Source organism: Lepidochelys kempii, chromosome 17 (genome assembly GCF_965140285.1).
Source record: "Lepidochelys kempii isolate rLepKem1 chromosome 17, rLepKem1.hap1, whole genome shotgun sequence".
Taxonomy (NCBI): domain Eukaryota; kingdom Metazoa; phylum Chordata; order Testudines; family Cheloniidae; genus Lepidochelys; species Lepidochelys kempii.
The window spans coordinates 4,891,381-4,918,391 of record NC_136396.1 but is presented as its reverse complement, the minus strand read 5'-3'; the positions used below and the strand labels follow the sequence as shown (position 1 = coordinate 4,918,391).

At 39.7% G+C, this 27,011-nt stretch overlaps 1 protein-coding gene and 1 long non-coding RNA gene across 10 annotated transcripts in view; one reads left to right on the top strand and one right to left on the bottom strand.

Annotated features, from left to right (window-relative positions):
• Positions 1–21: 21 nt before the first annotated feature.
• Positions 22–14,168, top strand: LOC140899661 (uncharacterized). Its single transcript, XR_012155418.1, has 4 exons — positions 22–473; positions 3,637–3,815; positions 7,787–7,909; positions 12,946–14,168. It is a non-coding gene; the product is annotated as an uncharacterized LOC140899661 (long non-coding RNA).
• Positions 3,022–27,011, bottom strand: part of RAD51C (RAD51 paralog C) — a 30,115-nt gene continuing 6,125 nt past the window's right edge. For 2 of the 9 annotated variants that reach the window (XM_073315509.2, XM_073315511.2), the window contains exons 5-9: positions 26,456–26,587; positions 24,198–24,264; positions 20,261–20,321; positions 17,056–17,116; positions 13,480–13,809 (exon numbers count right to left, since the gene is read on the bottom strand). In XM_073315509.2, the coding sequence (XP_073171610.1) occupies positions 13,705–13,809; positions 17,056–17,116; positions 20,261–20,321; positions 24,198–24,264; positions 26,456–26,587 (426 nt within the window). In that variant the 3' untranslated portion in view covers positions 13,480–13,704. Of the gene's footprint in view, positions 4,623–13,479; positions 13,810–17,055; positions 17,117–20,260; positions 20,322–22,763; positions 22,849–24,197; positions 24,265–26,455; positions 26,588–27,011 lie in introns of those variants that run through there. The other 7 variants (XM_073315510.2, XM_073315513.2, XR_012155417.2 and 4 more) reach the window with 7 other exon arrangements.

Below are 27,011 nucleotides of genomic sequence, written 5' to 3'. Positions count from 1 at the left end.
CGCGCGCGCTCCTGAGCCGGCCCCGCGGGACCGCGCACGCTGCGGGGGCGGGGTGGGCAGCGGAGGGGGAGTCGAGGCTCGCGCGCCGCGCGGGAAAAGGAGCTGGCGTCGAGGGAGCTGACGGGGAAAGCGCCACACCGAGGGGGGGGGAGAGAGACAGACAGGGCATGGGAGAGCACGGACGTAGAGAGAGCGAGGCTGTCGAAAGAGGAGCAGAGAGGGAAGAGCGGAAGCTGGTCTCTCCAGTGAAAAAAAGGGAAGGGGAGTAGGCAGAGAGATGGATGGATGGACGGACAGACAACAAGCTCCCCACAAGCGCTGAGAGAGTCCTAGAGAGAGGGGTGGATGCTCAGTCATGCCCATGCTGCCAGCCAGGCCGGCCGGGGAGCTCCCACTTTCTCTCTCTCTACCACCCTGGCACCAACGCTGCAAACAGATAGATGAGAGACAGACTCTGCTGGTATATTGAAGTGGTAAGTGCTCAGAGGTTTTTCCTAGCCCTGGCCGCAGGGCTGTGTGTGGGCAATGGGGGCCCAGCAGTAGGACACCTGAAAAGAACCAGCTTAAAGCGGGGTGGGTGGGTGTGTGTGTGAGAGACTCATACCTCACTGTCCTTGGGAGCAGCCTGTTTTCTCTCTCTGTGTTTTTGGGTTCCTGGTGTGTTATGATTCTGAGAAATAAAATAGTGTTCTGTTGCAACCTTCCATTAAGAGTATTTTTGTTTTTTAATCTAACTTCTCTGTGTGTGTGCTGTGAACATAACAGAGACAAGCAAATTTATCACAGTAGTCTTTATTATAACTTCAACAGAAACTAGAGAAATTCCTACTGTGTAATCGGTTTTGGAATTTCTTATATGTCCATCATCATATATTCTAGTATCTTAGAGGTTACTGCACTAGTCTTTCACTTCTAGGAGATCAAGACAGTAAACAAAATTCTGTAAACAGCAAAGCGCAACCCAGCTTTAATTTTTCTGTAATTAAAGGTGTAATTATCCACATGAGCATACAATATTTTTTGCTATGTTCAGTCTCAAAGTTTTTCAAGTCAAAATTAATTAGCATGGTGGAAACATCAAATTAATAGCCATTGGAAAGGCATTACAAAAGAAAATGACTCATCTGGAATCAGTCAACTGTTGCATATGGAGCCAGACTACTGCAGAGTCAGAAGTTGTCTGATTTATGGGCCTAGTTTCTGCACCTGATCTAAAGCCCATTGAAGTCAATGGAAAGAGACCAATTAATTTAAATGAGAATTAGATCCAGCCTTCTGTGGAATAAAGGAACGTGGAAGTTTATGGAAACAGTCACCAAATTTCAGGCCTCACATTGGAATGAGTGATTTCAGGCAATCACGTTTTCATCTTCTGAAGTATGATTTGACCATTGTTGTAGTTCTGATACTATTTTCAAGATTGAAGTGATATATGAATTATGCTTTCACATTAGATGGTTTGGATAATGGGAATTCACAGTGGTCAAAGATGTCACATAGAATATATCACAGAGGTAGGCGTGTTAGTCTGTTTCCACAAAAACAATGAGGAGTCCGGTGGCACCTTAAAGACTAACCGATTTATTTGGGCATAAGCTTTTGTGGGTAAAAAACCCTACTTCTTCAGATGCATGGAGTGAAAATTACAGATGCAGGCATGAATACACTGACACATGAAGAGAAGGGAGTTACCTTACAAGTGGAGAACCAGTGTTAACAAGGCCAATTCAGTCAGGGTGGACATGGTCCACTCCCAGTAATTGATGAGGGAGTGTCATCCACCCTGACTGAATTGGCCTTGTTAACACTGGTTCTCCACTTGTAAGGTAACTCCCTTCTCTTCATGTGTTAGTGTATTCATGCCTGCATCTGTAATTTTCACTCCATGCATCTGAAGAAGTAGGGTTTTTTTACCCACGAAAGCTTATGCCCAAATAAATCGTTTAGTCTTTAAGGTGCCACCAGACTCCACATAGAATATAACTTCTTAAAAGTTGGTGAAAGCTGATAAATTACTGGAGTCTAATAAATATCCTTCATTTATGAAAAGCATGTTGATTTGTTTTGTTCATTGCTGCTAAGCAAACCAGAGCTATCCGGTCTCTAAACATCCACAATGTGCAGGTATAATTGTCACAGAGATTAAAAATATCCTGTTATCCCTAACATCATATGTACCTTGTAGAATTACAAATTACAGGCCTAATATTAAAAAATATTCTAAATTTTAATTGGTTATAATAAGGACAATAGCTTGCAGAACTTACTGCACCAGTACCCTAGCAATTATCATTGAATCTCAAAAAGAAAAGGAGTACTTGTGGCACCTTAGAGACTAACAAATTTATTTGAGCATAAGGTTTCGTGAGCTACAGCTCACTTCAGGTGCTGCAGTAAATCTGACTCCTGTTCTGGGGAATATTATTCCACGGCCCAAACTAATGTTATGATATCTCTGACAACCTTATTGCTTAATCATGTGGCAAATTTGTATGTGAAAACCACAGATGTAAAAAAGCAAAATGTGTTTTTCATTTTTCACAGCCAAAAATCACTAAAGTGATATATGAATTATACATAGATGTAGCTGATACATTCCTTCCCCCTCCCCCCCCCCCCCCCAGTATTTTCAATATATCACTTACATCCTTTCTAATTTATAATGTATTTCTATAGGTCTGTCAGGCAAGGTTTGAAGAGCCAAATAATAATAATTCTGCTTTCGCTAATGACAGTCCACAGCTGCAGTTGATTTTTTTTTTAAGTCCATGTGTGTACAGTACTGCAACATCAGTGAAAGATTTAAAGGCCTGAAGACAATATAAGTATATAAAAATGGGCTGCAAGTGAGCCACTGATCATTGGTTATAGTTCACTGGTAAATCATGGGGTATTATACAAAATACACAATTCTAAAAATTACCATTACACTAATACTATTAAGAAAGCACTTCATATTTCAACAAGCTGTCTGATCATCTTCATATGACATTACAAAACAGCAATTAAGACTTGCCAAGGAAGGTTTAAACAAAAATTTATTTTGACTCTTGCTTCATTTTGTCTTAACTCCTTAAAAAAAAAAATGCATTTCTTAGTCTATGTTAACAGCATATGAAAATATTTGAGAATAGCAGTTCTGTTTCATATTATGTTAAAGTTGCCAGATGTCTGTGAATCACCTTGGCAGTCCCCATGTATTTTCCATCATATGTATAATTGCAAAGGACACTAATTTAAATTAAATAGCATATAACTTTGTACTTGGGATACTTGGTTAGATTTTGGTACTACATATCACGTTAGCATTATTTTGTTTCTAGTATTAAATTAAGAGGTTATGGATCTAAGACAGGGTGACATTTGTTTCTGGGGGGGAAGATGAAGAACCATTCTCATTAACCTACAGTACAGACCATATGGTAATCGTGGGTAGTGTGACTACATTAGGCAGCCAAGAGTCTGCCATTAATTCACAATAAGACACTGTGGGTGTGCAATTACCACCCAAAGTAGCTTGACTGTTATCTTGCTTCTGTCCCGAAAGGAGAATCCAAATAGTTTTCTGTCTTGTATAGGACTAATCTAGGTCACATGATTGGCTCCTACATTATGTTGTTTTTGTTTTGTTTCCAGCAACCCTGGGAGCTAAATTCTAGAGTGCTTTGATGAACTCCAGACTGCTGAATAACAGTATTATGAATGGTTCCTGTGCCCCAAGCATAGCTGAAGCAAATGGATTCACAAATCAAGGCAGTTTGGGGCAGACTACTTTGGATTGCAGCATATTGTCAAATAGAAGATGAGTTTTAAAGGTGACTGCCAAAAGAAAATCAAAGATGCTTGTGTGATTTTTGACTTCATCATGGTATATGAAAGGTTAGAAAGGTTTTGTTCCCAAAAATGGTTTTTATTTTAGCTTTAGAAATATAAAGAATGTCATGTTGTCCTTCCTAGTTTTGTTGGACAACTAGAGAACAGGAGTAGGAGTTTTCTCAGCTCATGAGTGAAGAAGGGAAGGGTATTGAGACTTCCACAAAGAAATATTTTCTACTACCTGTTTGTCAAGAATTTTCCTAATGTATTGAAGTGACATTACCAAAATTAAAAACAAGGACAAAAATTTCTGCTCCACTGTGTTTCTGCTCAGCATAGCAAAGAGAGAAAAGGTACCAGGGAGCCTGTTGTGGATCTGTCTCAGCCCCAGAGTAGGTAAGAGTTGTCAGAGTGCCCAAAGGACTATATTCCAAGAAGGGATAGCAGTAGCGCAGTGCGCTCCAGCCTCACCCTATCCTGACAGCTTCCTACCTCTTATGCTCAGGTAGAGAGGGTCGACAACTGTTCAGGAACTGGATGTGCCAGGCAAGCACCAGCTGAGAGCTACCCTATGCTGGGGGTATTCTCACCAGGCCAGATCCATTTGCTTTTTTTTTCTTCCAGAGCAGCACAAAGGGGCCAGAATTCATCAGAGAATCTACCCCAAGAAGTTTTAAATGGTCTGACTACAAATTTCTTGCCCCTCTAAATTGTTCGGGTTTCACTCTTTGTACATGTTATATTACAATCTTACTAGGAGTCCAATGGTTCATAGTGTCTTCCAGGAAAAACAGGGTAGGCAAGACCTGAAATGCAAATATAAAAAGCTATACAGAAAGGAAAAACATACAGCCTACCCCACTCCCCCAAAAAATCAACCCTCTACTTTTCAAGCTTTCTTTACTCAACATCTAGAAGCAATAAATAAATGGCACACACTTTTATCCTCTCTCGGTTACCTTTAAAGTGTACCTATTAAAGAAAAAATTCTTTTTAATATCTTCCTGCAGAGATGCTATCTAACCCCAAGGGCCTCCTTTACATAACACATTAGTTTTCTTTATGGCCTATGTGGAAAACAGTGTTAGTAAAACTGACATTTATAATCTGATACTTAAATATGCCACACACCTCATTAACTCTCTATCAATTTGCAGCCAAATGTTCAAAGCACGAAAACAAGAATGAAATTTCATGTCATAGGTAACATTTTTTAATATTACCCACATCCTAATCTCATGGTCAAATCCCCAATTGATTTCCTGAATAAAAAGCAGAAGTACAAGTGAACAGTGTAGCAGGATTTGAGCAGACCTTAGGGAGGTGACCTGAATTGTATGGAAGAGCATGATGAAATGCTTCTTTTTAACCATGAAAGAAACTTTAGTATATTGGCATGTAGAATCTACTTGGGAACATCAAGAAATATTTGGAGGTGTTTCAATATACTTATTGTGATGTGCTCCAATAGTGTGTCATCACAGAAAAGCGTAAAAACAAATTATTTTAACATGATCTTTTAAAAGTCTTTGCTACAAACAAGAAGGCATTTTGGAAGATAACTTTTGTGTCCATGATCAAATGGAGCCTGTCAAAGCAGGCATTACCAAAACTTTTGCACGTAGAATGTAATGTTCTCAGTTTTAAGTGACTACTGCTGTTGGGTTTGACCAGCTTAAGTTTACAACAGCACTGGGTACACATTTGTATCATGAGAATATATTGCATTACACTCTGTAATATACTGTTGAAAGATACTACTGTCCTTGTACTGCATTATTTGTGCATCTTGCAAGCATGAGATGAAAGACAGTGATTCAAAACTGACTTCCACTTTTTCACAAAAATATACCACTATGGTATAATAAATGTCTCTGAAAGGAGTGACGCATAAGACATAAATGTTCTATATTCTTATGTCTCTCAAAATCCAATAAGCCAATTAAAATCATTATAGTTTGAGGAGTAATTGGATCCAAACAAGTGCAGCAACAAAGTGAACCAAGTTAATACAGTGAGAAGGACTCTGTTAACAAGCAACATCAAGCTCCAATTAATTTTTTAGGTTCAGTCTCCAATAACCTACAACTACAACATTTTTCAAGTGACAAGTCTCTGAACACTGAATCCAGAATTTTCTAGGTCTTAAAGACACAGTAATCTAAGTCACTACTGTCCTTATACCACAGTAAGTATTGTATTGGCACATTCCTAAGGATCTGTGTCTATAACTTTGTTCCTTTTCTCCCAGGCCAAGTCTGTTCTTAAGGATTCAAGTCCATAGATGATGCTCAAATACCTAGCTGCATTCCAAAACGAGGGGTTTCTAACCTCCCATTCCTTCTCATCCTGTAGAGGCATTACGCAAAACATTCAGCTTATTTTTGAATAGCAGAAGTGAGAAAAAGTCCATTTGTTACTGAGGCCAGGTTTACACTCAAAAGTTAAATTGACCAGCTATGTTGCCTACATGAGCAATGTAGTTAAGATGATCCAACCCTCAGTGTAGATGGCACTAGGTTAACAGAAGAACCCTTGTGTCAGTCAAGGTACTGCCTCTCGGGGAGGTGAATTAACTAGGGCAATGGGAGAACTCCTCCCATTGCTGTAACGAGTGGCTATGCTGAGGTGCTACAACTGTGCCGCTGTAGCATTTTAAGTGTAGATATAGCCCTACTTAGATTTGAAAAAATAGAGAGGGATGCACAGGAGGGAGAATGAATGAAAAGCAGCACCCCAAAAGGCCTCCCCCTGGAAACTAGTTGCTAACAGAACAAGAAAATCCAGAGTAGCAGAGTCAAATGTGTTGTGGTGTTTCCTTTTAAGCTAAGGTAAATATGTTTATGCCAGAAAATCATCTGTGATTGAAGTGTGGTTGCAGATAAGTGCCAAAGGGATGGTTTCAGTCTCTTGGAAACACTCATGACCACACAATGGGTTGTGTGTGCTGGATGCTGTCAAGGCCTGCGATCATACAACACACACAAGTATACTAGAATCTAGTAAGTTCCCTCTGAGGCTGATCCACTTCACTAATCAGTCACTCATAAGAGTATCCGTTTTCTCCCCTCTGCTAAATGGAGATGAGTGGAGCAGAGCTCTGGGCTATCAGCAAACAACAAGGCTTACTGACAGCATTGCTGTGCTAGGCCCTGCCTTCATACTTTTCCTTTCTATAGCACCTGTCATTTGAGGGATAAAGTAGTAGTATTTTAATCACTAAGAGTGAAATTCACCCCAGTGCAGAGGATCCAGTTTCATCCTAAGGTAAGAGAGAGGTTAAGGGTCAGATTGTTAAAGGTGTTTAGACACCTAAAGATGCAGATAGGTGCCTGGTGGGATTTTCAAGAGTGACTTCTGTGGGAGCGAGGTGCCAAGATGCTTTTGAAAATTTCACTGGGCACCTCTCTACATAGGAGCATATCTTTAAATACAGAAATGTATAAAATGAGTGACTGCGTTGGAGAGATTAATACAACCTGCTGTGTAATGTGTTCCAAATCTTTTACCATGCAAATGTAAGATGAGGCCTGTGGTGGTGTAAAGGTTGTAACTTACTGTTATAATCTCATATTGACATGCAATATTTTATAAGAGGCACCATTTGCATGTAAAAAACCAACTTGTTCTTTTATCCAGAAAGATTTGAAGCTATTTTTTTAAAAATTATTTTGAGAAACACTGAGCAAATGTATTTGGTACTTTTGCTGGTAAAACTCCAGTGACTGATTGATTTGGGGGGTTTAAAATTAATGTGAGATACCATACTAAACTAAAATTTCAACAGCATAACTGCAAAGAAGCTGCATGGGAAGTGCCAAGACCTAATAAGAGCCATTTCATCACCTCTGCATAGTTTCCTTTCTTTCTTATATGAACTATTATATTAAAACTTTATTTTTTAAACATGTCCTTGCTTTCTGACTGGTTGAAACCAAATTGTGATTTCTGTAATTTTACACTTATCCAGTTCCCATTGAAGTCAATGGCAAAACTCTCACAGACTTCATTGAACATAGAAACTGGGCCTTAATAAAATGTACGGCAGGCAAGAATCAGCTATAAAATATTGCTTGGAAAACAGTGCCCTCAGGTAAGACGTAATATATTGTCCTGTTGAAAGTACAGTAATCTTTCCAGTATGATAAAACATTTCTACTCCTTGTACAGTAATTTTCATCTCTTGCTCTTAGCACTGATCACTATTAGTATAATTTCTACATGACTATGTAGACTAGTATTTCTATAATACAGTAGCACAGATGTTAATAAAAATATTTCTTGCTTGCAGAAGACAAGTTTGTTGTTTGGTGCTTAATAGTGAATATATTTATGGATAAAATTCACTTAAGCCCCATTGCCTTAGGAAAAACATCATACCAACCCTCATTACCTCATAAAAAGTTATAAATATAATCACTGTAAATTAGGGCAGAATAATACTGTTTAATGTGTCTTTTTACCTAATTATGATCCTGAACACAGTATAAACAAAAAGAAAAGGAGTACTTGTGGCACCTTAGAGACTAACCCATTTATTTGAGCATGAGCTTTCGTGAGCTACAGCTCACTTCATCGGATGCATGCCGTGGAAACTGCAGCAGACTTTATTTATACACAGAGAATATGAAAAAATACCTCCTCCCACCCCACTGTCCTGCTGGTAATAGCTTATCTAAAGTGATCATCAGGTGCACTGATCACTTTAGATAAGCTATTACCAGCAGGACAGTGGGGTGGGAGGAGGTATTTTTTCATATTCTCTGTGTATAAATAAAGTCTGCTGCAGTTTCCACGGCATGCATCCGATGAAGTGAGCTGTAGCTCACGAAAGCTCATGCTCAAATAAATGGGTTAGTCTCTAAGGTGCCACAAGTACTCCTTTTCTTTTTGCGAATACAGATTAACACGGCTGTTACTCTGAAACCTGACAGTATAAACAGTCTACTAAAACCTTGGTCTCAGTGATTTCCCATTTCTATTTACACATTTCATACCAAATAAAAAAGATGAGCTTAGGAGGAAAGGGGGAAGGATTTTCCCGTGGACAATCTATCAGTGAAATGTTTTACAATTCCATTCTAAACTTAGTCCTAAAAAAGTACATTAATTTTGTAAGTGTTGATAGTGACAAAAGTTAAAAACTAGTCAACTAACCACGATTATAAATGACTAATCTCATCGGACATGATTTTTTTTTTTTCCCCCAGCACCTCTCTCACTAAATGTCCACATGCTGTTTAGAGTCAAACTTTAACATCTCCCTAGGGATAACTTTGTTAACAGAGAGATCACCAAAAAGAGAAAGGTTTCAGAGTAACAGCCGTGTTAGTCTGTATTTGCAAAAGGAAAAGGAGTACTTGTGGCACCTTAGAGACTAATTGGTTAGTCTCTAAAGTGCCACAAGTACTCCTTTTCTTTTTGCAAAAAGAGAAAGTTCAGCTCAAACCTTCTCCCCTGGCCTGGCTGCCTGTTGGATTCCTCTGTCTTGATTGGTCAGCTGTCACCCTAGCTCATCAGTTTTTATAGCACCACTCCCACTTTCCTCATAGCTGTAGGGGGTAATAAGACACTTGACTTGGTGAGTCAGCACAGCAGAACCCACTTTCCAGCAGCATCACATTCTTATAGCATGAGAGCCAGAGAAAAGGACATTTTGGGATGAGAGGATTCAGCTGAGGAATGAGCGTCCAGAATCTGACCACCTGCAGGGCATGCTGCAAACTTTTTATAAAGCTTTCCAACCCTAACCAGCTTCCAGGATCCACTGCCAAAGGAAAAAATACTTTAAATTAACCAGTAAGTGAGCTGGTTTCACATTTTAGATTCCTCTTCTTCCCCCCTATCCCCCAACTGCCCTGGGGCACTGTATTTCAAATTTTGACCTCAGGAGGGACAGGATGAGCCCCAATAGGAGTTTTGCCATTGACTTAAATGGAGGCACATTTTGGTCTCATAACTTGAACCCTGACTCCACATCCACACTTATAGTCAAAACTATTCCACCCCCATGCATTTTAAGTTTATTCTTCTTGTAAGTTAATTGGTTTCTCAGTGCTTCTTAATGAAGAAAATGGTTTTCAAAGCAGAGAACATGGAGAGTCAGGAGGAAATAAATTGTTAATTTTCTCTTCTTAGAGTAAAGAATTTCAAAGCAGCATTCTGCTGCTAGATGAGGCACATCACAGACACCATTTTCTTATTGCCAAACCCTGTGGTAGAGACTGGAATTTTGTTGTGGTAACACACTAGCTCCTCACCCCATAGGCAAGTTTAATGTGGCAGGGCCAAACTGAATAATAGTAAACTCAGCCCCACCTTTACAGTTCCTGCATGAGAGATGACTAGCATTCAAGCAACAAACCAAACAAGCTGATGTTTGTTTTATTCAATGCTGCAAACTTGGCTACTTAGGATCTTAATTTGTGCGATCATAAAATTCTCCCATGCCACTTTTTTTAAAGCACACTGCTGCTTTGAAGTAATATACAAAGTGCAACAAAGGATTCCAGCCACACTCACGAGAAAACACCTTGCCATAAACAGAGAGTTCATGGGAGAGACACTGGGCAAATTTTTCTTACTTACACATGTATATCTGGAATAACTCAATGGACTCCAGCAGAGTTTCTGATGCAGATGCGTATTGAATCAGGCCCACTAAGTCTAGTTTTATCTCAGCCATTAAATCCTCTCTAGGGCTAGCTTATATTGGGCATTTTCACTAGTGTAGCTACAACAGCTTAAGTCATACACCAGTGTGGTTTTCTCCAAGAACCTGCCTCCTTCCTTCCCTAGGCCCCCCAAAAACCCAAAACAGCGGAAGCTACTCACAAGACCACATTGCCTTGAGGGGATGTTCTGATTTGTTAGCCACTAAATTATCACATCTGACACCTTCTAGAGCAATGCAAAAATCCATCAGTTATGAAAACAAAGATGTATTCCTTTAAGCTATCCTTATGTAATATGCACTTTCCGAAAAAATTAATCTGATTGACACCAGAAGCTATAATTTCTTGCATAAAGCTAATGTTCTGAACCCTTCTACACCAAATAGGTCTCCCTTGATATTTAGGCAACAAAACCATATCAAAATATTAGTGCAAATACATATACTTGTAAAATCAGAGGGAGTGTATTTAATGATTAGAGGAAGAGATTGGGAGTCAAGAGGCTTAAGTTCTATTCCCAGCTATGCTAGTTAAACTGTGAGACCTTAGACACTTTAATCTTTCTACATCTCAACTTTCCCATCTGAAAATGGGGATGATAATACTTCCATGACTCACCTAGGAGTTTAGCGAGACAAGGTGGGTGAGATAATCTTGTATTGGACCAACTTCAGTTGTGAGAGAGACTAGCTTTCAAGTTTACACAGAACTCTTCTCTAAGTCATGGAAATGTACTCAGTTTCACTCCTAAATACAAGGTGGAATACATTGTTTAGGAGTTGTAAGGCTTAATTAATATTTGTAAATGACTGAGATCTTTAGATGAAGAATGCTATGGATGATGTGATCCATTGGCTACCATACTGCATTAGGAGTTAGGATTCTATTCCCAACTCTGCAACTGATCTGTAGTATGACCTTGTGCAAGTTACTTTACCTCTCTGTGCTTCTGTTTCTCCTGGCATGCTTTGTCTGTCTTGTCTATTTAGATGGTAAGCTCTTCAGAGGAAGGACTATTCTATGTACAATGCCTAGCATAATTGAACCCTGGTCTCAGGTGAGGTCTCCAAGTGCTACTGTAATACTTGTAATAAAAATAAGTAATAAGCTGAATTTAGCATGAAATATGAGAGAGCTTTAAATACACCCCTTGAAGATGGAGAAATTGTTGCACACTTTAAGATAGAATAAGGTAAATTAACTGAAACAGAGGGTTTTCTTTTTCATAAGTATCCTTACAGAGTAGCAACCATCAGTATCTACATCAGTAGTAATCCACAGTACTTTTTAAAGTGTTGCTACAAGACCTTTAATCAATGCAGTTTTCCATGTGGCTAAGCAGGCATGCGCACTGTGTCAGACTCCCCCTTCTCTAGCACTGCAAGACGTAGGAAGCTATTATTCCCAAATGAAGCATTTGGTTGCTGACATCAGATGCGGTAGAATCCTTTTGTTTGCCTGTGTCTCCTGCATTGCAATGTTTGTCTGAATCACAAGCCCCGCCGTCTTTCTTCCTCTGCGACATAGCTCTCCCTGATTCATGGATTTTTAATTTTGACAATACTTGATTCTCATGATGGCACCTGAATATTTTTCCCTCAGTATTTTATTATGCAAATTACATCTAAATACTATAATGATCCAGAAATCACTGTCACTCTCTTTTTCAGCATTTTAAATAAAGGAGGTTTTGTGACTCACATTCAGCACTGAATTTTGTTTCAAAGCTAAGGCAATTTTAGGATGAATTACTAAATTAAACAGTATAGCTACTGTCTCCCACAACTTGAATCTCCTATTTAGGCTGCTGGCTAGGTTTCCCCAGTAATCATGTTAGCAAATTCTGTGCTTCAAGGGAGTCAGGTCATACATACAAAAGCAAATATTTACCACAAGGAGAGTATCTAAACCTTATATAATGCACCCAGATATTATGGTAATCAGCACCCCCATTTTCTTGCAATGATTAATATTTTGAATTGCCATGCAGTCATTCTAGGTTTATTTTCTGTGAGAGAGACCAAATCTTTGCTGCATTTTCAGTGGGTACATTTATATTCTTCCCTCTGGTTTAGATTTTGGAGTTGCTAGTACATTGCTGGCTTTTAAGAAAACCATCTCTCTTCTCTAAATTAAATTAGGACCACAAACAAAATATGCCCTAGTGATTAGGATCACCATACTAAATCCTTTATTAGAAGAAAGGTAGACCAGAGGCTGAAGACTATCCAGCCATGTAGATTAGACCTCAAATGTTTCCCATTCACCAAGATTGGGTCTTATCCAGTACAACAGTTCCTATGTCCTTCTGCTCCAGTATGTTCTGACCGTGGCCAGTAACAAATGCTTCAGCTGTTAGAAAGCTTTGATTGGTCTCCAACAGGGACATCACAGTAGTTAAGGGCTAAAGCCCTGATTTAGTACAGCACTTAAACACATTCTTATCTTTAAGCAGGTGATTCAGTTCCATTGACTGAGGCCCTTATCCTACAGCTTGTTCCATATGGACAGACCACTACACGGAGCCCTACTGAACTTCAGCTGCACACAGAAGCGAATGCATGATCAAGACTTATGTCATCTGATGTACTGAATTGGATCCCATTGTTCCATGGAGCAAGTGTCTCTCTCTCTCGTGCTCAGACATACAAGTAACAGCAGCTATAATGACAGGTTTCAGAGTAACAGCCGTGTTAGTCTGTATTCGCAAAAAGAAAAGGAGTACTTGTGGCACCTTAGAGACTAACCAATTTATTTGAGCATGAGCTTTCGTGAGCTACAGCTCACTTCATCGGATGCATACCGTGGAAACTGCAGCAGACTTTATATATACACACAGAGAATATGAAAAAATACCTCCTCCCACCCCACTGTCCTGCTGGTAATAGCTTATCTAAAGTGATCATCAGGTGGGCCATTTCCAGCACAAATCCAGGTTCTCTCACCCTTCCCCCCCCCCTTCTTCAACTAAAGAAGCTGAAGTCCCTGGTTGTAGAAAACATTTATTAGTAAAGCCAAATTAGGTCATAAAAATAAACATTTTAATGGCACTGCCATTGTGCAAACTTGGATATTCTGAGTTTAATATTAAAGTAATTTGGGACACAGCAGTTTTGGTTAAAAACAGTCTCTCAGGCTCCCTTGGATGTTGGACCCATGTTTATAGTGCAGACATTTTCATATGTAACACCTTTGTTGAAGTTTATCCTTTGTATCACTGTTTGTCCCCTTCTATCCGTGGCCGTTTTCGAGGGTTAATTTCAACTTCTGCTGGGGTCTGGCTTGGAGGTGGAGGATGCACATCCCGGAAGCCATAAGGCTGTAAGATACAAACAAAACCAACAAAAACAGTGGACCTGACTGTGATCGCAATTACAGTGATGAGAATCAGGAGTAACTCAAACTTAATGGAGTGACACCGGTGCAACCCAACATCAGAATCAGGTCAGAAAAATGTAATTTATTTTAGAGAAGTTGTTTTAAAGTGTTCCTAATCCAGGCTAAGATCAGAATTATAAGAAAGTTCTTTCATCTACAGGCCAAGTAAAAGTAAAATGAGGAGAGAGAGCTTATAAAGGTATTTTCCTAGCCCCAATCAGGCCATCATTTTCCTTTTGTCACCTATCTCCACTATGGCTATGGAGCACTGCTACTTTGTAAATTAACTTACACTGCCTATTGGATGCCAAATCCTTTGGTTCTTACTCAAGCAAAACTCCCTCAGAAGTGAGACAAGCACTGAAGGATTCAGTGCTAGAATCACACTTGCACTCAAAAACGGGAACTTTTAAGCCCCAGGACAAAAGGTTTGTTTTTTTTAAATCTGAAAATTGCAACAAGACACTACATTACTACAAGAAAAACATGTCTGAATCTGTTTTATCAAATTGCTCTGATCATCACTGCAGGAACAAGAGCGCTCGTGACCAACAACTGTGATTTATGGGGCATGATGGGATGTACCTTATCTGCCAAAGCCCAAATGTGGGCCAGAATGTGGAAGTGACCAAAGACACACACAGGAAAAAAAATAGAGATCTTAGATTGAGGATTAATTGTTTAGCATCAATGGCATTTGCTTTAGGATTAGCTCATGGTTCAGAATTTCTGGATTTAAAAAGTTTACAACAAATAGAGATCCAGAAAGTGAATGTTATGTTAAGTGTGTGTCTATCAAAGGACGTTTCAGACACATGCATGTGAGGAAAAAGGATATTATACACTATGAAGTGGGAGCCCTTGATTTGGCTCTCTATCCTCCTGTCTCCAGACAGGACAATGCTATGCAGGAAGCATCTCACACTGACCTCTCCAGATAGTTAAGAGTCAGTGCTGACTCTCACACAGTTGTTCTCTTATGGAAGGATCATGACTACAGTGCAGGGCCTTGGAGAAGGAAAGGGTTTAATCAGGAGGAAATATTGCTGCCCGGATCCTGAATGTTCAGGGAGATGCAGAGAGGCAGAGAGCATTTCTGAAGAGTTGACATTTCCGGTTGGTGCAGTGTGAAAAATCACGTAGAATTACTATCAAGTATGTGACTTTTATAAAATCCCAGTGGGTCCTATGCACAAGACCAATTCAATCCATGAAACAAAGCCAGTGAAAAGGATTTCACTGAACTCCAATCTCTATAGTTCTCGTGTATTTCTAAATGTCTCATCACATACAGTTTGCTGGGGCTTTTTAAATTAAAAAAAAAAAAATTAAAAAGGAACAAATAATAAGAGATCCCACAAGGGCAGAACTTATACCATCCATCTACTATTTTAAGCATCTCATCTGTTCTTCTAAACTGTATAATGGAGAAACTTACAGTTTAGTGTTTCACTGCTGCTTGCATCTAATCTCTGCCATTTACCCTCAGCCCAAAGATTGACCTGTAGCCAAGAATTCATTTAATCTAACACACTAGACTCCTAGGTGAAGCATTCCACTAGTTATGTAAGCAGTGGCATGACAAAGTATGAAGTTCTTGGATACCTTGTGTGTGTGTTGAAGGTACTTGGCTTTCAGCCTCGTGCTTTTCAGTCAGAGAAGAGCTATCATTCTTGTATAGCTTCATGAAGTGTTCTAGTACTTTTAGACAGGGATAACGTGGCCCTGGTGAGTTATTCTTTAATTTATCTCTATTCTACAGGCAGGAGAATCACTAAGGATAGTTAACTTTATAAACCAGTTAAAAGGGAATGTCATCACCAGTCCTGGAGACCTGGAGCTCTTGTGTTCATAGAACTTAAACATTCATTGCCCACTCAGAATTATAGGTTGTGTGTCAGTCTCCCATTGCGAAGCTACAAAGTGACAAAATCTGGGAAAGTTAAGTGAAATTTCATGCTGAAATTCATAACACTTAGCATGCTTTACATGTTCAGCATTAAATAATGAATCCACAAAACCCCTGTGAGACAGATAAGTATTATCCCCATTTTACAAGTGGAAAAAGTGGGGGACAGAGGTGAACTGACTTGCCAATAACCTGGAGGGGTGTCATTGTCCAGATCAGAACCAGGAGTGCCTAGTTACTAGCCAGTGCCTCAGACCTCACCTTTTTGCCTGTCTGTTTACAGGCATGGAAGTGCCTATAACAGTGTTTCTCAACGACCAGTCTGTGGACCAGCACCGATCTCTGAGATCTCGCTCGCGCAATTTAAGGAAGCTGGTCCCTGGTATCGAAAAGGTTGAGAAACATTGCCCTATAAGACCAGCTTTTTGTATCTTGGTGCACATATGTTTGATCACATATTTTGCAGCATTGAATGTCTAACTACTAAGATGATATTTAAGAATAGGTACATAAGATGGCTACCATCAAACCTGAATTTAACGGAAGAAATAGATACAGAATTTATCACTCATGCAATTTATCTATCCTTTGAAGTCTATGCTGAAGAAGTTCAACAATTCTAAAGGACAACATCTGGATAATCTAAAATTTCAAACAATCTTTGATAACAGTGTACGCCAGAGAGCCACATTTTCAGATTGTATGGATGCGTATGGAGGGATGGAGTGGAATTGGTCTATTTTACAAAATAAATCTGACACGAAAAGGCACCTAGAAATATGACTAGAAGATTAAGATATGGTTTAAATGACTTTTTCTCCCAAGGTTTGTAAATGAAATGAACAAAAACTTTGATTTCTGTTCACTATGAAAACCTCAGATATTATGGACACCATTAAAAATCTGCAAGAAATGCCATGGGAACATGTTACCATGAGCACCTGTGACAAACAATTATTACATGTAGCTACCTAAATGACAACTGAAGAGATGAGTTTGGAATTCATTTAATCTGAACAGAACTGAGATATTATTACTTTGTACCTATATAGTGCTTTGGGTCTGTACATCTTATAGCACTTCATAAAGGTGACTATTACAACATGTAATTTGTCACTCAGCATTGTATGAATGTGGCTACTTCCAGTATTGTTTTGAACACAATGTTCTAAAGGACCAAATTGCACCCTCAGAGCTGTATACACCCCTTCTGCAAGCTTCCTTTTGGATAAACCCCTCCTCCCATCTCTGAAGCCCCACCCCAAAATGAATACTAACTGTAATGTGGAAAGGTACAGTCGACTCCTTCTGACTCGGTGATTTGTACAATGTTGCCAACCTGGTCAAACAAAACAGGTTTTGTTAGCATTAGCAAATATACCCTGCTAAAAGATTTAGCAATGTTTCAAAGTGCAATATAAAGCAAGCTTTAGGCCTTTAGGACCAGATTTTCAAAAGAGCACCACATTCAACAGCTCCCATTTAGGTATCTAAATAAAACAGCTATATTTTCAAAAGTTTCACCACTGTTCTCAATGGGAATTCTGGGTGCAAAGCACATTTTCTATTTAGACTGTGAACTCTTTAGGGTGGAGACCTTGCTTCCTTACTTATATGTACGTGAGGTGCTGTTGGCCCTATAGAGATAATAATGGAAATGTTTCACTTCAGAAAGACATTGAGTACAATTCTGCTCCACTCCATTAAGCAATAGATTTGGCTTTGAGAAACAGCTGAAAGACAGGTTTAACTGTATCTAGTATGTTCCAACAAGTTGGAAAACAAACAAGGAGTTTTATCCCAGATGTTTCTCAGGTTTATACATATAATGTAGAGGCTAGGACACTGGATTAGAACACAGGAGACATTTGTTCTATTCCTAGCCATACCACTGACCTACGCAACTTGGAGCATATCACTTACTCCTTCTGTGCCTTTTCCCCCTCCCACTCTTTGTCATTCTTGTCGATTTAGACTGTAAGCTCTCTACTGCAACTATCTCTGTACTGTATTAGTACAGTGCCTGGCACAATGGAACCCCAGTCGTGGCTGGGGCCACTATATAGTACTGTAATACCAAAAAATAACTAGAAAATATCTAAACAGCAAGAGATTTTGTCCCACCAGCCCTGGGAATGCATACCTCCCCAAAGCTTACACCCTCCCTTGAGAAACATAAGGAAAAAGTTCTCCCTTGCAACAATTTGTCACCTTCCACACTGCGATACCCTGCCAAGAATCCTGTTAATTATTTTTAGGTTTTTTTTCTCCCTTAGGTGCCATTCTATTAAAGAGCACGTAATTACAGCCTAAGGAAGAATGCCACTTCATATTAACTATATAGGGAATTCCTCAGAATATTTAAGTGTAGGCTGTACTTTACAAAATAGCCTAAATCTCAAGCAGCATAAGCCATGTTTTTATGACACTCAGTTGGAGTTCTGCTAGCTGCCTCTGAGTCAACTGGTTCTGTTCTCACAGCAACAAGCCCCACTGTAATTAAGCACTGAAATTTCCAGTGCTGGCAGGGTGGAAAGAGAGGCAGGTATCATGTTTAACCAAAGCATAATGGACAAGGCAGGAGTAACATGAGCTCTACAACAGCAGCTACAGAAACAAGGATAGCAAAGCCTACATGGATTGTTAGCTATATCTGGATCATTTACAGATACAGCAGAATTTGTTTATTGCAGTTTGTTGCATGTCTAAAATAGTCAACAGCACTCAAAACTGTAATGGCTTTGCAGGTCACTCATAAGGAGATGCATGCCACATATAAAGGCAAAGAAGAATGTTGTTCTATGCATACTGATCCCTTCTGCTTTCTTTATCTGCTAAATATATCACAGTCGTTCCAGTGGATTCATGAAGGAGGCAGGCCTCACAGTCAAAATGTCACTGCAAACTTTATTTTCAGTGAGTATTTATGATTAAGAACTTTTGTTCCATCAGGAGTCCACATGCTGATGCAGCTTCCCTCTTCCTAAGGGCTTTTTGGCTGATCAGGGATGTCAAGTTAACTCCAAAACAAACGGCCTGGTGTAATCACTCCATGTCTCTCACAAATGCAGGGAAAAAATTCACAGCTCTCTCTCCACAGTTTAAAAAAAACATCAACAACAAAATCCCAACAGCTGGTCTAGTTTGTTCATTGTTTGCAGAGGATTAGGAAGTAGAAGGGAGGTTTCATGCTGCCAAAGTTATATCTACACACTGATATTATGTGCAAGACAAAGTCAAGTGAGCAGATAACAGAAGTGGTGGCGGTGGAAGTCACATTGCAGCAGACAGAAAGATAAAGTTGAACTGCTCCCTGGGGTTGGTGGTGGAAGTCATCCTCTTTGTTTTGAGCCCTGAAGGTTTCCCTTCAATTTCCCACCATCTGTCAGGAGGAGAGCTAAAGGAAGACCTTCAGAAAGGAAAGGGGTGCTTCAGTTCTTAGTAGGGAGATCCTGCTTTGGGAGGCAGAATGGTCCAATGGATGGGGCCAGGGAGTGGAAGGCAGAAGATCTTATTCTTAATTAGTTTTATTACTGTAATGCCTAGTCATGGACCAGAACGCCATTGTGCTAAGTCAATGGTTCTCAAACTGTGGGTCGGGACCCCAAAGTGGGTCACAAACCCGTTTTAATAGGGTCGCCAGGGCTGCCGTTAGATTTGCTTGGGCCCAGGGCCAAAGCCTGAACCCCACCACCCAGGGCTGAAGCCAAAGCCCAAGCCCCACTGCCCAGGCTTTGGCCCCCTCACCTGGGGCAGTGGGGCTTAGGTGGGCTCAGGCCTCAGTCCCCCATCTTGGGGTCATGGAGTAATTTTTGTTGTCAGAAGGGGGTCACAGTGCAATAAAGTTTGAGAACCCCTGTGCTAAGTGCTGTACACTGGCTTGCCCAAAGTCACACAAAACTTCTTTATGCATCAGTTTTCCCACCTGCAAAGTTTGTCCTGGTTTTTTTTTTTTTTTTTCCTTCTTCTAAATACAGGTACTCTACTCCCGCCAGCCTGGTGAGATCCCACCCTGCTGGCATCAAACACCACCACTATGCATTTCATAGAATATGGCATACCATGCGTGAGGTCAAAAGAGCTTAGAAGTGCAAGAACACTGTTCCCACCCCACTATCTTATTTAGTGAAGCTTTTTGAGGTCTATGGATGAAGAGAGCTGTAAATGCCAAGTACAGTCTTTTATTATCCATCAGTCTCCAAATTGCTCTTGAGGCTGATGTCACCAGACTGACATTTTGATGCTACATGACATCCTGTCAAAAACACAGTGTAGCGTTGCAGCATACTGATCACATGGGGAGGTAGGAGTTTGTCAGAAAGGTGACCACCCTACTGACGGCTGACCTAGAACCATTGTAGTACTCTTGGGCCCTACCAAACTCAGATTCCACTTGGCCACTCAGTTCAACCTGAAATAGATTCTCAAATATAAGATGCAGTAGGTACACTTGGTAAATTTACTAGCCTGTACTTTCACTTACCTCTGTTTGTTCTCCCAGTGGAAGATTAAACGGATGGTAGCAGCATGTCCCCAGCTTTCCCCTGAGACAAAAAAAAAAAAAAAATCCCACATGCTGCTTTATTGTTTCCTACAATGCATTAGCTTCAATAAATTTAACAGCAAATAAAAAAAAGTCATTCCTCCACAAAGATGATTAAACACACAAACAAAAAGTGATCTGACTTAATACCCCCAGAAATAAGTGTATAAGGATCTCTTAATTATTTTACCAGTTTATGGGGTCAAGGAATAAAATCTACTCCCCTGGATTTTTGTGTGTGCTTTTAAGATTGAAGCAAAATCTTTATATTCAGAAAAAGGTTTTATATACATTTAGCAAGAAGACAGACACTTGTGATAGCATGAAAGTATGACTAAGAGGAGCTTTCCCATCTTTAGAGAAAAAGGTATAGTGGTTATATGGCAGCATCTAAGTTCAGGGCAGCTATAATCTGGCTCTCAATTCTATTTGTAAACACACAAACTTTGCTATTTTCCTCCCAAAATCTTGGATCATAAGAAGGGAATATTATGACCGTTAAAGTGTTTAAGGCTGTTATGCTAAATTCTCCATTTCTGAGACCCCTCTTCTGACTTATTCAAGGAGTAGAATGCTGAGAAACTTGAGAAATTGGGGCAATTGCCCCATTTCAAGGGAAGGTTTCAGAGTAACAGCCGTGTTAGTCTGTATTCGCAAAAAGAAAAGGAGGACTTGTGGCATCTTAGAGACTAACCAATTTATTTGAGCATAAGCTTTCGTGAGCTACAAGTACTCCTTTTCTTATTTCAAGGGAAGTAATCCCATTATTTCTGTTTACATCTGACCACAAGCTGAAATGTGAATCAATTTACAGATAGCACCAGCAGATGTTTTTCTTTATATGTTCCAGGAGACATTCTTAGTCAGAAGATGGATTGGATTTTAAAACAGTCATCTGGTTAAGTACTGCAAGCATCCCCTATTCATCCCAACGCAACCCCATCACTTCCGAGTCGAGCTAGTATATTTGTCTGTCTCTGACCTATCACCAGTCCCACCCCATCACATCTTCATTACTGCACACAGAATGGGGAAAGCAATATAACTCTGAAAAAAAGATCCTCAAATTAAATAGCTTAATACATCTAGGCCCTCAAGGCACCTTGCCGGACCCCACTCCATCATCTCTATGCCAAAGCAAGATTTAAGGTTGTGTTTCTTGAACATGGTTCTGAACTGGAGGTCAGAACAGGAGTTTTTCAAATGGGTGCAATTTCCATTTTAACAACATTTCCATGCATATTTAATTAAAAAATGACAAAATGAGATGCTTCTGAGTTAAACTGGCTGCAGATTAATATTGGACCTAAAGGATAAGTATACCACATAAAAATGTCTAGGGACACCCAGCTTAGCTCTCAGCAGTAGGAAAGAAAGCTGCCCCCTTCCCAGAATGCTCCTGACCTAGTATCTTGCAGCATCTGGGTTTTAGTCATAATTTAGGGCTTCCCTTCCACTAGGAAACTGAACAATACTTTAGGGATTAAAGCTCTTGTGAACTCTTGAGATTTTCTAGGGCCCACTAATCAATGAAACAACATTCAGTGTGGAAGACAGAAGACAGACAGACAACCAGAGACAGCAGGGCTGAAAATCACTGACTTAGATACAAATAGATTAGATTCTACCAAGCCACTACTCTTTGGCTGTAACCAACATTTGAGGAACAAGTTTACTTTAGCCTCATTGTGAGACCATTGCCATAGATGTACCATCTACACAATGGTTCTCAACCAGGGGTACAACTACCCCTGGGGGTACACAGATGTCTTCCCGGGGGTACATCAACTCATCTAGGCATTTGCCTAGTTTTACAACAGGCTACATAAAAAGCACTAGCAAAGTCAGTACAAACTAAAATTTCATACAGACATTGACTTGTTTATACTGCTCTAATACACTGAAGTATATATAAGTACAATGTTTATATTCCAATCAATTTATTTTATAATTATATGGTAAAAATTAGAAAGTAAGCACTTTTTCAGTAAGCAAGTAGTTTTTAAGTGAAGTGAAACTTGGGGTACACAAGTCAATTCAAACTCCTGAAAGGGGTACAGTACTCTGGAAAGGTTGAGAACGACTGATCTAGAGGGCCTTCAAATCACTCCCCTAATTCTCTACTGCAACACTTAAAATAGGTGGATCTACAGAGTAAATACAAATCAAATTGCACACAGCCTTGTGCCACTTCAGAATCCTCAGCCTCTGAGCTACAGTTGCTTAAAATTGAAATGTGGCTGAGCAGAAGCCCTCTTAGCCTGAATATTTCACCAGCTGAGGACAAACCTTCACTGTAGCAGAAGATGCAATTTAGTTTAACAAATCTATATGGCTGCACACATACTTAGGGCAGACATACAGTTTATGTCTTCTGCAATGGGGAGGCTATGTCACATCAGAAGATCCTTAATTTCAAACTGTGCACGAGAGTTTGACACACCTTGGGAATATCACCTAAATGGACTCCTTCCACATTCTTCATTTTCCATATGATTCAGTTAACAGACCAGTTTTCCAAACACTGGCTGTAAAACAAGGTTAAATCTATTAGCTTTAATTCATTTTGTAGGCAGAAAGGCTGCCAAAAATAATGACTACAGCTGAGAGCAGGAGGTAAAGATGACAAAGGGTCAGATACTGAAAGCAAGGTCTTTATCTGCATGCACAGTTCAAAATCCAGTGTTGTCCAAGGAGATGCCTTGTATTTGTTCATTTTATCTTACTTCTGTCCCAAACGGTTCAAGGGCTGAAAATACATTGGGAACATCTTTCCCTCCCGCCTCCCCCTGCCCCCTTGAATAATCAAGAGAATCATTACTTGATTCACAGAAGGTGAAGCTGTATGCAGAGAATGTTTACCCTTCTAACTGCAACATTAAATATAATATTAAGTTACAACATAAACCAAGACAGACAGGAAATTTAAAGCTTAATTAGGCCAAATCTCCATCCTTCCAGTAAACTGTTCCAGTCTGCCCTATAAGCACAGTAGACAGTCCCATACAGATCATCCTGCTTATGGGATAGACCAGAGTGATTTGTATGGGTATCTTTCCTCTGCTTATAGGATAAATCAAAGTAGTGTGTCCCATACAAAATCTCACCCCCTTTTCATGATTACACAGGGTGAAGGACAGGTTATCTGATGGTTCCAATGTGTGCACCAAATCTGAAACACTTTTGGAAACTATTAATGAGTACAGTTTCAAAGGTTTATTTTGCCACTGTGTTTGAATATATTTAGGGGTGGGGATAGGAAGTTCTCAGGCAATTGTAGGGAAAGAAAATGAAAGCATGGTGGGGCCATTAGCCCTTATGTCTTTGTGGGACACGCTTCAAGACATTAGCTTCAGATTCTGGAAACTAGCTACTGTACCCATTTAGTATAGATTTGCTGCTCTATTATCTCCCCTCAAGAAGCAATTCAGTCAAATTCAGGAGTCCTAACAAAGCTAATTTCAGGTTTTAGTATAAAACATTACTTGGAGTTAAAGAAGGAGAGGGGAAAAAGGCTCGAACTAGTAACATTCACAGTCTGCAACTTAAAATATTATAAAAATCGCTTTCAAAACAAAATTGTAAACAAATAAAAAGTAAATCCTTTTTTAGGCTGGGATCTCAGATGCCATATTTGATCTTATAATTTGTTTTAAAAGTAGCAACTGAGGCCTGTAGTGAAAACAACATGGCTAGTTGTATTTCAGGTCTCTCCAGCAGCAGCAGTAAGCCATCACAGGTTCAGGTAATTTTACTGCCAATGCTCAGCATTTTCCTGCAGCCACAGAAATTACAGCCAACATTTTCAGGTTTTTGTTCATGAAAAACAAACATTCTAAGGATAATGTAATTTTCAACTTGCTGGCTAAACACCTACCTAAAGCAGGTACCAACATTGACTGACTTTGTCCAATCCTTGTTGTCATTTGATTTGTCAAAACTACCTAAAAAAAAAAAAAAAAGAGAGAGTGGGGAGCAGGGGAAAGAGAAGGAAAAAAAGAAAAATACAGGGAAACTGTCATGTAAGAAAATAAAAAACTGATTTTCCAAGTCTGCATCAAAAAAAGCTATATTAATAATCTAATGCTGCCATTATTACTCAAGCAAGACTCCCACTGACTGCAATGGGACTTTTGCACAAGTAAAGAGAGGCTGGGAACATTTACGGTATCACTATCCAAAGCAGATTAGTAGAACTCTGCAAAAATATTTTCAGTCTCCTAGGGAGGGGGGATTGCTCTCATTCAGGACTGCAACTCTAAAGCTAAACCTTCTTGTCATCCTAGATGCACAATCATCATACAAGCTGTTACGTTACACAGACATCCAAACAGTAGTTAGCACAAATTCTATTATTCACATGCATAGGCCCTTTGGCACAGGGGCAGACATCACCCAGTGTGCCATAAATGTACACAGCGATGTACAAAGTGTGCATGTGCTCAGCAATTAGCAGAATCCCTGCAGCTCCTAGTCTAAAAATGCGCAAGTAGGTACAATACAAAGCAATACGCAGGAGAACAGACAGAGTGGGGGAGTGTTGTTACAGCATGAATCTTTGTAGGCGGCTCACAGACAGTCTAGATTAGATTCCTGGTAGAATGGAGGTAATGGTGGGGAAAGAGATAAAAAAGGAGCAAAGGAGGTAACAGCTGACTTGATACACTAGATTTGGTAATTTTGCAGATATTCTTCATTGTAATGTTCATTTCAGTTTACTGAAAAAACCAGCACCTATCCCAAACCCAAGGTCTTTCAGTGTTTGGTTTTATTACTGCTGTGCAATTCTTGCCTGACTAGTTAATTCATTAGACGACTTCCTATACATTGTGATTTATCATTTCTTTAGGAAGGGATGTTTGTGCTGTACTGCTTCCCTGTTCAATAAAACAATATATATGTATCATTTGGGTGAAGAAAAGAGACCTATATGATTAAAGCTATTCTCTTTCAAGTTCACGAGACAACTAATGTATGGGCTGGATGCGAATATGAGAGAAAACTGTACAAAATACAGTCACATAATACATGTATCCCCTGGTGCGTACATATGAAGGAAAGCCCTTCATAATTCATGTGTGTGGCTTACTGTCATCAGCAGGCACAAATGTGTTACACTGGCAGAATGCAGTTATGCTCTTTTCCTTCCTGTGGTTATCTAAGGAAACACAGGAGGAGGATTTATTTTTAGCAGTACAGACAAAAGCCAATTGCATGACAGCATTCTGGATGACAAGGAATCAAGTCACCTGGAAATTGTGTGGACAAGCACCATTTTGAGACTGTGGAAGCTTTAATTCCTGAATAATGCTTCCCTGTGTTGCAAGGTCTCAAAAAACACCCCTATATTTAGCTGTAGCTCCTGAATGCCATCTGCTGGCTAGATGGCTGCACATTTGCAGACTTTCATACTGAGCTAAATGATGCAGAAACAATCTACAGGCAGGAAACTATGAGTTTCCATGGATGCCAGAGCAATGAGCCAAACCACAGCAAAGAAAGTGGTTTTCCTCCCTCAATGTGGTCCTTTCATGAAAACAGTGGTTATTTCCAAACCAGTAGGCCCAATCTAAGACAAATTAAGGATTCCTAGTTTATTTAAATGTGCGCACACATGTGGGGAGAAGCTGAAGGAAGGCACAAGCTCTAGCTCTCCTCTTTCCAGGTGTTTTTAATAAGAGAAGCTACCGGTGACAAAAGACCAGTTCAGCTGGGCAGAATTAAACATCTGTGAAAAGAACTTCACTTTAAGTGATGTTTCACTGTAACAGAAAACAGCTGCCATGGGAAAACATTCCCTCTTGATCTTACTGATGGTGGTAGACCCTCTTCTGCACCCCCTCCATCTCTACAAGGTATAAGCACCACTTTGGTCCTCTCAGATGGAGAGGGCATGGTCAGCTTTGTGTGTCTTTGCCCCTTCCCTCCACAGGTTAGCTATATTGCTATTAACAGGTGGTTGTTAATATCTAGCTACTGTATCTATTAACAGGCGCAAACAAGCTCTAGTTGCATGCCTGCAGTTTTATTTTGCTGTTTTCAGGCAGCAGATAACCGCATTAGTAGTGTCCTGTTGTATACTTTGCATATTGTAAAACTGCATCTCCTTTGACTCAACCTCACCCCCAAACTCACAGCTAACTTATGGGCATTTGCTATGCTGATCAACTGTTGTGCTAAGCCATTCAGAAGCCGCGTTCGCAGGGAGAGGTCCTCAAAGTCATGGCGAAAAGGAAAGGCAATTCCATCCACAATAACCAATCGGACCTAAACATAGAAAGCAAAAAAAAAAAAAAGGTGTTAAGCTTGTATCCTATAAGCTAGTGATGACATCTGACAGAATATTTCAAGTGTGTCAGAATCTATTTCATATAAAATAAAGTCTTATATTTGCTATCTATATGTGCCCAATAACACACTAAGATAAAAAGTTGGACAAAAGTAGTGATTGAGAATGGAAACTGAGAAGAGAAAGTTAAGCATCAGTTGTTACTTTTCAGCCTACTCAACTTGAACTCCTATTATTTTAATTTCACCCTCACAAAACAACAGGATGAACTTCACTGTTAAAGTAACTCATCAAGGTACTGAGGCTGTAAGCAGAGATCAAGCTTGGAAACATGGATTTTAACAGAAATTTACAGATATACTAGGCACTACGCTATGGAGTTCAGTGTCTGTCTCCCCTGTA